This window comes from Pempheris klunzingeri, chromosome 11 (assembly GCF_042242105.1).
Source record: "Pempheris klunzingeri isolate RE-2024b chromosome 11, fPemKlu1.hap1, whole genome shotgun sequence".
Taxonomy (NCBI): Eukaryota; Metazoa; Chordata; class Actinopteri; order Acropomatiformes; family Pempheridae; genus Pempheris; species Pempheris klunzingeri.
Window position 1 is genome coordinate 18,299,761 of NC_092022.1, and position 14,198 is coordinate 18,313,958.

General features: G+C 42.7%; 1 protein-coding gene across 4 annotated transcripts in view; it reads right to left on the reverse strand.

Annotated features, from left to right (window-relative positions):
- The window catches only part of LOC139209402 (ankyrin repeat and SAM domain-containing protein 1A), a 62,399-nt gene that overhangs the window by 44,329 nt on the left and 3,872 nt on the right, over positions 1–14,198 (reverse strand). For 3 of the 4 annotated variants that reach the window (XM_070839097.1, XM_070839096.1, XM_070839095.1), the window contains exons 2-4: positions 7,474–7,554; positions 7,082–7,238; positions 6,136–6,198 (exon numbers count right to left, since the gene is read on the reverse strand). In XM_070839097.1, the coding sequence (XP_070695198.1) occupies positions 6,136–6,198; positions 7,082–7,238; positions 7,474–7,554 (301 nt within the window). The remainder of the gene's footprint in view (positions 1–6,135; positions 6,199–7,081; positions 7,239–7,473; positions 7,555–14,198) is intronic. The other variant, XM_070839098.1, reaches the window with a different exon arrangement.

Genomic DNA, 14,198 nt, shown 5'->3' on the forward strand with positions numbered 1-14,198 from the left:
TGAAATTTGAAATGCAGCAACTTAAAAAATCTATCTGCTCTACAGCTCCTGTGGGCAAAAGAGGTTACACACTGTTTGATATCTGCGTACAAGAGTATGAGATAAAGAAATCTGGCATTAAAGTGATTTTTTTTATTAAAAAGTAAACATGGCATAAGGGAAACTAAAAAATGGGTAGCTTGGTTTTGAAACTAATTCTGGCAGACCAATAGCCCTACAGCAAAAAAACAAAACATTTCAAAACATTGTTATACTAGATTAATTTGTGATTTTCAGTGCAACGCTTTTATATTCTTGTAAGGACTAAATGAGTTCCTGCATCAAATCGCACATCTCGCTAAGAGAACGGCCTTATCTCCACTGTGCTACCACTGCCCACGTGAGCAGTCAAACAATCATGTACCAACAAGACAGAGCTCTGAAGGCTATTGCAGAAAATGGCACCAATGGCTAGCAGCCTCGTCGGGAAAGAGATTAGAATTCATATGGCACAGCCAAGACTTCCTGGACAGTACATGTTTTTTTATGAAAATCCTGTCCTTTACTGTGCTGCAGACAGCATAAAACCCCATCCTGATTTAGACCTCAGTGCATGTCAAACAAGACCAGATTAAGATCTCCACTGCTGATTGATAAACCCTGCCCTAACCAGGAACATCTGGAGATTACCCTCCATTGTGTTTGCATGCTGAGGAATACTCGGGAGGAGGAAGAGGCGCACAGTGACAGAGAGAACGTAGGATGTTGTGATTCTCACAACCTGGGGCTGGGAGATGGTAACACAGTTTGACTAGCGACCTCTGTCACGTGACGCCCTGGCTGACAGCAGAGCGAGGCAGCGGTTACGTCACCCCCGGCCCCTGGTGGTGGTAGTAGTAGTGGGGAGGGGGGGGTGGGGGGTGGGCGTGGTGGTGGTGGTGGAGGGGTGGGCTGAGCAGCTGTTGCAGCTAGTGTGCCAAAGGGGCTGCCTATGCTCGCTGCATGCCCGTGCCCACTGTCACAATCTGAAATCCCCAGTGTGTTTGTGAGAGCCACAATTTGTATGAATGCACGCACGCACGCACACACACACACACACACACATACACACACACACACACACACACACACACACACACACACACACACACACACACACACAGACACACCAGGGTATCTTTACCATTTTCAAATTCATAAGAGAAAACTGTTGTTATCCAGCTGTCAATTGCAGTCTTGACTTTTTGCATATTTACTTAAGCATTTATCACCACATAAACATTGAACTAACCGTTTATAACACACTGCATAATAACAGTTGCAAGCAGATATTAGGACATTTTTAAGAGTTCATTAATTCAGTGTTTCAATAGTTAGAACTTCTCCTATGAAGATATATTACATATATTATCATTAACTGCAACTTGCTAAATTACCATTCATTATCTGTTTTAACACTATCCTCCAATAAAGGGTATATCTGCTTACAACTATCTTATAGTGTGTTATAAACCATTTATTAAAAGTTTATATATTGTCTACAAATGCTAAATGGGTGTCTAGCATTGAATATAGTAATTTAATTGATTAGTCAACTGACAGAAAATGAACCTGTCTAAAAGTTATTGCTCTTTCCATATTAAATGCTCAGAAACAACAATAAAATACAGGCTGACTAATTGTGGATTTTTATTTGGATATTGTGGCACATACCACGGTAAACAGGCTGGTAATTAAATTAATGTCTAACTGGCTTCCTGCCATAAATAATAATTTTTTATACAGTGAACTTTTTGTCCCTTTTACAGGAAAGGTTGTTTTTCCACTTTGGGTTTCACTTGATTAAATGACAAACTCACAAAACACAACTGACCTTATATACTTTGCGATCTTAGATGCCAACTCTGCTCAGTAACCCTCCTCCTTCAATAACACAACCAGAAAGTTACAAATGCATGACGATGGAGAAATCCTTATCATTGTGTTCAGAAACAACACGTCCCCTCAAGGGCTCATCAAAGTGCTTCAACCGTTTCTTGGCACGACACAGACGAGAGCAATTCCTGGAGGACGAGCAGAGAGCAGAAGGTAAAGGGAGGGGGTGTGATGTGTTGTTGAGGGAAGAGCTGGACACTGGAGTGACAGACTGGAGGGGATAAATGAGCGTGCTGGCGGACTGCGAGTGTTGGGCCTAGAGGAAGTGGGGGGGGACTCTGCTCCACTGATAATGAGGAGACCAAGTCCGAGGAAATAACTTCTGTAGCTGCCATCAGAAACTTCTCCTGTGTCAGCCCTCTGAGATGCTGCACACCAAGCCTGACAGGAAGACATGTGATCTATTTCCAGCCTGAATATGAGCATATATCCATCTAAAGCCAGCGTATTTTGCCTGTACTGTTATTAAATATAATTTATTTAACATATCTTATGCATCAGTTTTATTTGATTTGAATTTGTCCGGGGTAATGTACAGTGTATGACGGTGTTCATGTTAATGTCTAAGCACCAAGATATCAGAGCCTGGGTCAGAGGAAGTCATCTAAACATATATTGTTTTAGACATGTGACCTATATAGGAAGATGAAACACGGGTGAGAGGTAGCGTGATATGAGTCCGGGCAGACCAAAGGCTATATCCTATTATGGAGAAATACACAGAATGTATGGTAATTAACAAAAAAAGAGGTCAATGAGGAGATTCATTAAAATGGTCTCTACTGAAGTCAGGTCTCCTATACAATCTTTATATATACATTCAGTTTTCGCATACTGACTTTCTCGTATAATTTTCTCACAGAATAAATGAAATGAATTGAAGTATTAATCTAATGTTAATAATGATTAGATAGGCCTTTCGCCATCATTCCTTGGATGAGATTATTTTTCACAACAAACTATGAAATTTGGCTTAAAAGGAAGTCGACTAAGGCTGCAAGTAATAATTCTTTTTATTGTCGATTAATCTACAGATTATTTTCTCAAGTCATTCCCTTTTGTTTCAGTTCTGAATCTAAATTTATTTGATTTTCAATTATATGAAAACAGAAAAATGCAGAAAATCTTCAGTTGAGCTTGAACCAAGAGACCAATGACGTTTAATACATTCAGAGCCAAAACACTTAGCCAATTAATTAACTGATTTATTAAATGTCAATCAACAGATAATTAAACCTGCAACTATTTGATTATTGCTTCATTGTTCAATTTAGTTATCAAGCAAAAACACTGCTCACAGCTCACAAATGTGTGAATTTGCTGCTTTTCTTTGTCTCATGTGATAGGAAATTGTTATTTTGGGGGTTTTTACTGTTTGGTTGAATAAAAGACACAATTGTGGGAAATCTTGCTGGGTGTTTTCCTCCATTCTCTGGTATCTTACAGACCAAAAGAACAATACATTAATCTAGCAAATAATCACCAGATCAGTTAACGAACTAATCATTTCAGCTTGTTTTTAGTAAATTTCTAGAGGAGTATGCCCTGAACCTGTGTAACCCCAGTATTCAGATGGTGGGGTCAGTCCAGGTCGGGTACTGCGGTCAGTGGCTAGCTCTCCTTGACAGAGGCGTTTGAAAGATCAAAGTGGCCAACCCACTCAAGACACCATCAGCAGGAGAGAGAGAGCACAGACATATAATGAATAAACATTGTGTCTGGTTAGCTTCCTGGACCAGGATGACAGAGAACTGGATCCAGCCCAGAGTGATTCCTTGGGCGTCCCTTAAGGGGACCCACTAAGTCACCCAACTAGTCCTGCATCCACTTTAATGCTTCAGCACACACCTTTCATGTCTGGCTAGGTCACTCTGCACAAACGCCTCATCTCTCCACTAGGTCACTCACCACCACTGTACGCCCAATAAGCCGTGACATGGTTACTATGACAACGTCCCACCTCTTCCTCTCCTCAGCAAAGCGAGCTCCCAAGCACAAATGGGAGGTGGGGAGCAGAGAAGGAGGGGCAAATACACCCATTTACACACTCACACAGACAAGCGTGGCATGGAACTCTCTCTTTGATGCTGATGCAAAGAGACTGCTACACTGAAATCCTCCCATCCTCCTCCTCCTCCTCCTCCTCCTCCTCATGAAATGGCTCTGGTCCTGGAGTGTGATGAGAGCCCACTCAGTCACATGATGCCATCAACCATGACCATAGCCAGAGCATCCACATTTCATCCGTGTTTCTGATTTATTCATAACAAGGCTTCAATTATTCAGTCATGACCAGGTAGTGGTTCCCAAACTATCTTGAAACAGTTTACATTTAAGACAGCATCCATAATCTCAGCAGACCACATGACTCCATGTTTAAACCATTGAATAAACTAAATCTAAGGTTAAAAAAAAAAATACACCTATATCTACACACACACACACACACACACACACACACACACACACACACTATATAACAGCATTAAAGAAGCCTTCTCATGCAAACACTAAGAAGATTAGTCCAGGGGAAACATGACAAAAATAGTGTTCAGCTCTACCTACAGGCCTGTGTGGGCCTGCAGCAGCTCTGCCGGCTGAAAATGCAATCATGGAGCGACCAACATGCTCGCACTGCTCGAACTGTGAGGGCAACCCTGTCAGAGACACTGTCAGCTCTGCGGTGTCTGCGCAGCAGCCATCCTCCTCGTGTAGACAGGCTGTGACTGGGGCTTCCCTGGGTAGCATAAAGTTCAGTGAGGGTGGTGCTCAAACTGAGACACAGCGAAGCCTGATGGAATGCTGCATGTACTCCAGATAAGTCCAATGAATGAGAGATAATGACAAAAATGTTGGGTCCGTCCTCTGGGAACAGACCAGAGTCTACAAGCAGTCAACAAATCACAACTGTAGCTACAGTAGTCGCTACGTGATGCTGTATTTAGTCACATGGGTGCTTTGTGCTAAATGAAACATCAGCATGCTGACATCACAACACTATCATGCTAATGTTTAGCAAGTAATGCTTTGTGTTCACCATCTTAGTTTAGTATGTTAGCATGCTAACATATGCTAACTAAGTTACCACAAAGTGCATCTGAATTGATGATTGTGCTAGATGATCAAAGTTATTTTAAATGTAACCCGAGGGGCATGTGAATGTGTGTACCAAATGCCATGGTAGTCCATCCAATGGTAATCCAGATACTTCACTCATAACCGCAAATGTCAACGTCATGGTGGAGCTAATGAAAACATCAGGCATCACCAAAGTCAGTATGATTCAGGACTATGGATATCTGTACAAAAATGATGGCCACCAATTAAACAGTGTTTGAGATGCCTGTCTGGACCAAAGTGGTGAACCTACTGACACTGCCATGCCTAAAGCCATGCTGCTGGCATGGTTAGAAAAGAAAATAAATGCAACGAACCGGCCACCTTTCTCCTTTGTATATCAACATAAAATGAATATTTTGGGTTCTGTAGATACTGGTCCGATTGAGGTAGTATGCGTTTACAATTTGCCATGCCAAGAAACTTGAACTAATCATTAGTTGCAGCACTATGCAATTAATCTATTTGGCACCCAATTTGTAACAATACACCAGTGTCCAGCAAACAACATTACTTCCTGTAAATCAACTTATTTGTCTACCTTTGTTGATTTTTATTACTGTAATGGTTGTTGTAGCTTTAATTGGTAGTGTGATTTGTATCAGTCAGTATTTTCTCCTTATGCTGGCTGTGTGGTGCCAACACGTGCACTGCTTCTGGCAGTATATTATACAAGTTTTCATATCAGATATGCTCAAACACATCAAGAAAAGAATGTACAGCCAGACTCATAAATCAGCTACAGTGGCCTTCAGAGGACAGGCATTTACTGAAATTTCTAGGACATTTTTGCCTGATCCTAGTTTACTCCTGACCCTGATCGAAAGGCTATGCAACGGCATTGTAACATGTAGCAAAGTGATTACCTCCTGTGGCGGAGAGCACGTTGCTATACAGTGTCACTTATGTAAACCTTAACATCTCAATGAAACTTGGAAGCGTGAGTGGAAAGCCAAAGAACCAGGAAGCACCAATTGTCAGTAGAGTTAAAAGCCTCCCCATATCTCGGCAGCAGAGTGCAAGCAGCAGCGACACACCAAACCCAAGCACAGCAAGCCAACACAGCAATAAGGAAAAGCACTCGAAAAAGCACTGTGTACACACCTTGGCATTAATATAGGGGTCAAAGGGCCCACAGCGTTTGAACTCTTTATGGTCTACAGAGCTCTGGGAGGGAGAAAGAGATGATAAGCCGATGGTTTTGGTTCAGACAAGCAATGAACAAATGAATGTTGATCACAAATGAGTCAAACTAAATGAAAAAGGAGAAAACAAATCAGAGTTGAGTTAATGAACAATCAGATGTCATGAACAGGCAGAGAGAAATGACACAAAATGAGGCAAATGTGCTTCTTCATCTAGTTGACTTTTAGTTTGTTTAGCTTGATAAAATGCTATGGTTCAAACTACATTTGAGAAGCTCATAATGGGTCATTTCTCCTCATTCCCAACAGAACAGGCCAGAGATGGTGCCGGTCTGGAGGCTGTCTGTGCAGTAAGCAATCAAACAAATGGTTTAAATGGTTAGGGCAAACAAGCATTCCTCACACTAGCATGGTGTCAAAGCACTTCAAGTATCACGGTAGAGGTCAGACTCAAGATGCACTGATGTTAATGAAATCTGGTCAGAATCTTTTTGACATTCATTTTGCTTAAAATACAGTAAAGAGCATGCCATGCTGAAGTAGAATCTACGCGTGGCATTTCGTTGTTAAAAATGATCAACTTCCTGTGGTTGCTGACTGAACTATCTAATCAGTAATTACTAGAGTAACTACTAGAGGTCAGCAAATGTGCTAAAAAGCAACGTGTTCCAAAGTGTATCCAAATTTCCTTTACATTAAAAGAGAAGTAAAAAGTTACAGCTGACGTTGTAACATGTAAGTCTCAGAATTCTCGACAGAATGAAGAACAAATCAATTTAGTACTGACGTAATTTCACAGCTCGTGGTCTTATCGGCATGTCAAATGTGTTTGAAAGCCGGAACCTTAATAGAGAAGCAAAAACACCCACATGCGCAGACACAACAGAGTAAATGTGATGCCAGACCTGCTCGTTGAGTTTGGGGTGCGAAGGTCCTTGGTGAATGAGCAGTTTGACGATGTGTTCGTCTCCCTTCCACGCGGCCAGGTGGAGAGGGTAGCAGCCCTTGTTGTCGGCGATGTTGGTCAAGGCCTCGTTCCTTAGCAGCACCTCCACCACCTCGCTGCAGGTGAAGGAAGGGACGGGGCAGGTCAGGAAATGCAAAGAGTGTAGTGTAAACCACACTAATAAATAGCACAGTGGCTCAGCAAATGGCCAATCAATAGGTTTATCTTCCCAGTGGGACAATTGCTTGTGAGGGCAGACCTCATTTAAGGCAGCACATAAACAGAGGAGCAGAAAAAGGCTCCAATACAGACATTTCTCCCAATTCCCAAAGTTATTCATCACTTATCTACCTGTGTCCGTTCAGGGCGGCGTGGTGTAGAGGGGAGTATCCAGTGCTGTCCACACAATTCACATTGGGGCCTCTCCAGATACTGTTAAGAATAGAAAGAATTGTTTAGCATCACTACAACACATACACACCAAACAAACACCGCCGATCCCTCTGTAAAGTCTAACTGTGGGTGTGACTGATTCTGTTCTGATTGCTATCTGGGAGCCCCAGTCTCTCTCAGCAGCAAGTTCACACACCCACACACAGGTGGGGGTGCGCATTCATGTTCTCTCTCACTCTCTTTCGCTCTAAAGAGAAACATGCGAGAGGACAGGGATGAAGAAGTGCAGCCAGCAGCTGTATCGAAACAGAAAACCAGGAAGGAAAAGAAACCCTATCACCACTGAGCAGCAGCTAAAACGAGATAATTATGTCTAGTTTACAGTAACTCCACACAACCTCAGCCTGATTATTCTGAGCTACGATCTGAAGTAGAATAGGCTTTTGTTATGCAGCGTAAGCAACCACAAACAAAAGCATTGAGATGGGGCCAAAAGGCATTGAAGAGTGTAGAGTCTAAGGTAGGCCAACACCCAGCACTCTCATTTACTTGAACTGAACTCAGCTGTCAGCTCAGATTGGTTTGTTTCTTTTAATTTGCAAAGAGTGCTGTGGTGAGGAGGAAAGAGAGAGCAATGATAGAGGGGGCGGCAAAGAGAGTAATTTAAGAGGCTAAAGGATGTCTGGTGAGACAGAGTGCCAGGACTGTGATGCGAGGCTCTCTGAAAGGCCTCAGCACATCCTAAATAAATCATGTGATAAGGAAATCCCAGCACTAGTGAACCAAATATTCGAGACCAGAGTCTTTTGCCAAACAGAAAGAGAATGGGAGCAAAAGTAATGGGCCTCACAGAGAATTAATCATGGATGGGAGAGAAAATGAAAAAAAAATGAAGGGAAATATTATTAACTTTATTTAAAAAACTATTTACTTAGCTTTTGAGAAACAGAATTATAGAAAACTGTCTCAAAACCAATGTGAGCTACCAATTTGACAAGCTATCCACTATATAAATTATGACTGGCTTGGATTTGAAGTTGTTTCTTTGACTAAAGTCCTTGGAGAGAACTCAGCAGCACTTGCAGGGCTACTTGCAAATCTTTTCAGTGTACAAAAAAAGACCCCCCATTAAACATCAACTCCAGGAGTTAAACACACTGACAGACACAATGTGAATTGATCCACGACAGAATCGGTGTGTCCTCATATCAGCCTACTGTGTGACTTTGCTTCACACACATGGCCCGATTTTGTCGCAGTAATGGCTGTTTTGCCCCCCTAAAATACAACTCCCATTATAGCTTTCAGAGCAGCCTGCAATTACACAGTCAGAGCCGTCTCATTAAATAAGTGTCTTGGAGGGCTCTATAGCCTGCAGTACAATAGGCCTGACAGAGCACAGACACACAGGGATGCACCACTCTACTACTCATAACCTAAGCCGTTTATTTCTTACAGCAGGCCTTCTGGGTCTCATCTTACCAAGTCAGGCAGCCATGAAGACATGGCACATCAAAAGCAGGGCGTGCTAAGAGGAAATACTCGAGTGGGAAAGTGTGGCGAGAGGAAATTCTGGGAATTGATAAATTTATGTTAGAGGGGGGTGGGGGGGGGGGATGTGTGAGCTGCGATTATGTCAGTTCTTAAGGCATCACACACACACACACACACACACACACACACACACACACACACACACACACACACACACACACACACACACACACACACACACACACACACACACACACACACTCCCTCTACATTCGTCCAGAACCAGCAACCAAATTTTCAGTTAAAAGAACAGCAACCCTGTCTTGCGCATGGCCACTGAACACATCAAAAAGGGAAAAGCGAGAGAGAAACAGACCTCTAGTTGCTGTCCTAGATAAAAGAGTTATGTAACGGCTTACAGCAAAAACCCCGTAAACAAATTAACATAAACATGAACAGGGCAGCTACCACGACTGGAGAATCTGACAAATTCCAGCACAGGGCAGCAAAGACTATTAGACTAACACAAGAAGGCACGGCGTGGGTTTGGGAACATAATTAACGTGACTTTGTGATTCCATTGCATTGATTGTGATGTCATGCAAGTGGACGTTAGGACATTTAGTCTGTGCTTTTAAAAATATCTGTGCAAGAGGAGACGCCAAGTATCATGAGACATACTGCAAGATTTCCCTGCAAGATTTCTGATGCCTTTGCACATTAGTCCTCCTCAGTAGTCATGACTCTGAAGCGTCATTGCCAGAAGTTCTAAAAATGCCACTCAAAAATGCAAACATTGTGTCACGTCAGCCACATGACTAAAGAAAAAACAGGGGTGTGTAATGCATCTCTCTGGTTTCTGTTTCCAGAATAGTTAGAGCTCTCATCGGGGGCATGGGTGTTAAATAATGCAATCAAAATCATCTGCATGCGGAGGGTAAGGAAGTGACTGCTCATTCCATTTTTACCCTGTCATGGTGCTAAAATTTGCTATAAGCAGAGCTGCCTGTAGTAGCAGATTTAAGTTCAGTCCAAGTGTTACGTCCTCTGAGCATTTTGGCAGCGCGGCACTCCAGGGCTTGAGTCAGAGTGGTGCTCGACAATCCACTTCATCCTCTTACTACGGCTCACAACCAACCTAACGCAGGGCCGGGGCTTAGGCCCATACCAGGGCAATGGACAAAACAGAGTTGATTTGGTTTGGGAGGGGGCACATTCATGCAGACTGACTGAGGAATTCCTGTTTGAAAGGCTGAGCTAATCCTTAATTTCCCTGAGGGAATATCAGCGGGATGAAGCTGGAGTTTGAAAAAGATTCTGGGGGGCTGTAATTCTGTGTTGTACAAAGCCTGGCCAGTACCCGAGGAGGAAGGATAATAACATCTTCCCTCTTTTATGCACTCTCTGCATTAGTCTGCTAATGTTAGTCACACATTATTGAAGGCATTCTAAACAGTAATTTCCAAAAATATTTGGGTTTAAACATAAATCTCCACTGTGTTTTATCGTGAAGCCCAAATGTCATGAAGATAAGATAGAAGACAGTTTGGTTTTCAGCCTTCATTCTCATACGAAAATTGAAACTGTCAACTCAGTAAAATGAATTGATGCGTGTATGTATCTATTAGTTCAATTAAATCAAGTTTGCATTAACAATTTGATCAATATTTACTTGTCTCTGTCCGACAGGAAAGCAGGGAGAAAAAGGCAGAGATAGTACAATCATATATGGGATCATATATAATGACTAAAATGCTGATCTATTATCTTGCTAGCTATTATAATAAGGACTAACCAGAACCACAAGTTTTATTGCCTTGTAGAGAAAATATTTTAGTGCACAATTTGCAACATACACCCACAAGTTGACAGGTTTAACAACAGCAGGTATTCAAAGTAAATGTTTCCATTTCGCCAGCATCCTACAATATTTCCAATGGAACCAAAAGTCATGATCTATGATTGCATGTTTATTTATGGAGCCCTGGGGAGTAGGCAAGGCAAAATTCAGGCTTAAGCAAATAGGAACCCAGGTGAGTGTGAACCCGGTGTCAGATAAACAGATTTGTCCTCCAGCCTATTAGCGGTGTGACCACACTGCCAGGGATTAGTCTCGCCCAGGGCACCGTGCCCAGCAGTGACTGGCGCATGTCAGCCACTGTCAGGGAAATTGGGCTTAATTATGCATACTGCTGGCGGGTGTTGAAACCAGATGCCCCGCAGCCAACCTGAGCGTCTTCTCCTCAGACCGAAGCACCTGCCAGAGGGCTCCAGACCTGCTGAGGAACACTCTCACCAGCTTAATGAGCTAAAATCTCTGTCAAGATACCATGTTGGGACCAAAGCACTACGACTGTAATAGACTGGAGCCCACCCATAGTGAAGGTTGTTACAAAACAGATTAAAAGAGTAGCGCCTGCACTGTGTTGTTGTGGAGCTGTATTAGAAATTAGGCTTCAACAAGCCTCAACATGGGAATTTCCTGATCACATGATTGACGCTTCTGAAAATGTGTGGTCAGGCATAGATTTGGGACGTAGAATTGTTCAATAAAATAAGACAAAGGGTCTACATCCATGCCAAGAGCTCTGTGGGGCTGTCTGTGCCAAATATAATGGTGATCCATCCAATAGTGGTCAAAAGATTTAATCTAAAACCACAAATGTAAGCAGTCCTCAAAACTGATCAAATAATGTAATTGTTAGCCTTAACAATTTCAGAAAATCTTTCTAAATGAGGCTGCTAAAACTGTTTTAGTGCTATAGTCAACAGCGGCACTTCAAAAAGAACAGAATATTGAAATGAAGGCAGCGACAGGGTAGCTAATTTGTCAATTCAGTTGCAGTGCACAGCCTCAACAAAGCCTGATTGGGGCTTCATGGCTAATAAACACGTCACAGTGAGCGTTTCACAGAGAAACTACGTATGTTGCGGCAGGAGGTGTGAATAAAGAGTGAGACCATAGTCTACGATCAGAGCGGTCCAATGTGCTCCAGCAGAATCGGAATGATGGGCATGAAAAGCTGGGAAAAGGTGCGACGAATATAGAAGGAAAGAAAAGAAGAGGTGGGGGAGAATCAGACGGGGTGAGAAATGAAGGAAAACACAGCCGGTCTCGCAACAAGCCGGCATTTCCCCACAATGACTTCACAGCAGATGCCACTGCACAGCCACACAGATCTCTCGGTTTCACAGCACCGTCCCCTATGTGTTTTGCTTAAAAAAACGAGCTGATGTTCAGTTTCTAATAAAATCTTGACGGATGGACGGACGGTTATTTTCAGTCATGCTGACATCCCACTTCTTGAAATAGCAAGCAACTTCTGTCTGAGTTTACATAGTTGAGATTTTGTCAAACACTGGTCACTTTGCTTACAAAATGAATCAGCAAAGTCATACTTTAACTCTGGCACAGCCATTTTTTAAACGAGTTTTTATGATCATAAGACTTATCTTAGTCACACCTTATTCGTGATATGCTGCATGTGTCTTAAAGTAGGTGTGTTTCACAGTTGCAGCCTGTTGCCAATCTGTTTAGTCATGCTGGGGCTAATCCAGTCCAGAATATGTTGTCATGTTTCTTTTAAACAAATTGTACAAAAACCAAAGCCACAGGGAATTACGCTTTTTTTTTTTTTTTTTAAAAAAAGATCTTGGCTAATTTGTTTCCTGCGTGAACATACTGAGGGCAGTGTTATTACTCTGGCTCCGAGTACAACGTGTTTGAAGTCTGGAGGTGGAGTGGAGGTTGGCGTGAGCCCAGCAGGTGGGTAGGAATACTGCTGAGAGCAGCAGAGAGGGAGAGAGAAAAAGACGCCAGCCAGCAGGCCAGACAGAGGAAAACGTCTGGGTCGAGGGGGGCCGCTACCAGCCAGCTAACACACATGTAGGCCTGTACAGGTCCAGAGGGTGGGCCACACATCTCTGCTCACTGTGGAACCTTTCCCTGCAAATGGGTTCAAATACAGCCACCACACACAGAGATCCACCGCAAGCTCAGCAGCCTTATCTTTTCCATTTGTCCATTTGTTATTATAAGGTTCCAGTGAGTGGGGTGACACGGAGTTCACACAAACATGCACACAAAAGACGCAGTAAACTTTGTGTTGCTGTCCTGCTAATGCTTAAGCAACTTTCTTTTTCTTTTAACACAAGCACAGAGAAAAGGAAGTGTTAAATAGCATAGTTTAGAATCCAGAGAACTAAGACGCACTACTGTGCCCAAATGTAGTGACTCAACTCAAACCAAGAGTTTAGCACTTCATAATATTATAGTAAATCATTGTTATTATCATTACTGCTTGGCATCCTTACAAGATGTATTTTCCATTTCATTTTCTCATACATTTCCTCCACAAACTAATCAAGAAACCCCTGACCCACTTGGACGAAAGCTATTTTTGGCCTACCACCATTAGGTTAAAGCAAAGATGACTACACACTATTCTGCTCCACTCACACACACATATGTGAAATTCATCACTGCTACTAAGTGCCTTTCTGCCTGCTTCCTCAGACTACACAAACATGGGCCGTAAACATAACATGCAGAGCAGAGTATTCCAAACTCAGATGCCGCTGGAATGCTAACATGGTGGTGTTGGATTTCCCAGCCACCACTGCTCCTTCTTGGATTGAACTGGCTACAGTTTCTTTCAGTTCAGAGGTCAACGATTGATGAAATGCGACTGCCAGACCTGCTGTTTGCTGTTTATAGCTAGCCGGGAATGATCTGAGGCTCTTGCCAGCACTGTAAAAGTGATAGAAACTGCCTTGTTAACACTGTCTGCCAGCACAAACAGCAGGCAGTGAGAAAGTTTGAATGAACTTTGATCGCTACTATGAAATCCAGCTAAGGACTGTGGGTGTCAGATTCCTGCCGTGAGCCTGTCATCTGCAGACACACCATCCTGAGTCCTACAGTGCACCTTCACACTCAGTGAATTCTACATTCGCAAAGATCCTAATAACAGAGAAGCTCCGGGGGAAATGCTGTTTTTAAGAAGGACAGTATGTGCTAGTTCTTATGCAGCAGATATTCTCTCAGCTGACACCAGTCTGACAGCATGGTTCTGCTTGGGATGCGCCAGAAATCGTGGATGTAATGGGATGGAATGATTTGGAGTAGTGCCCAAGCCTCTTAAAATGCTAACCAAGTCATCACACTGGTAGAAATGCTTGATTCACTA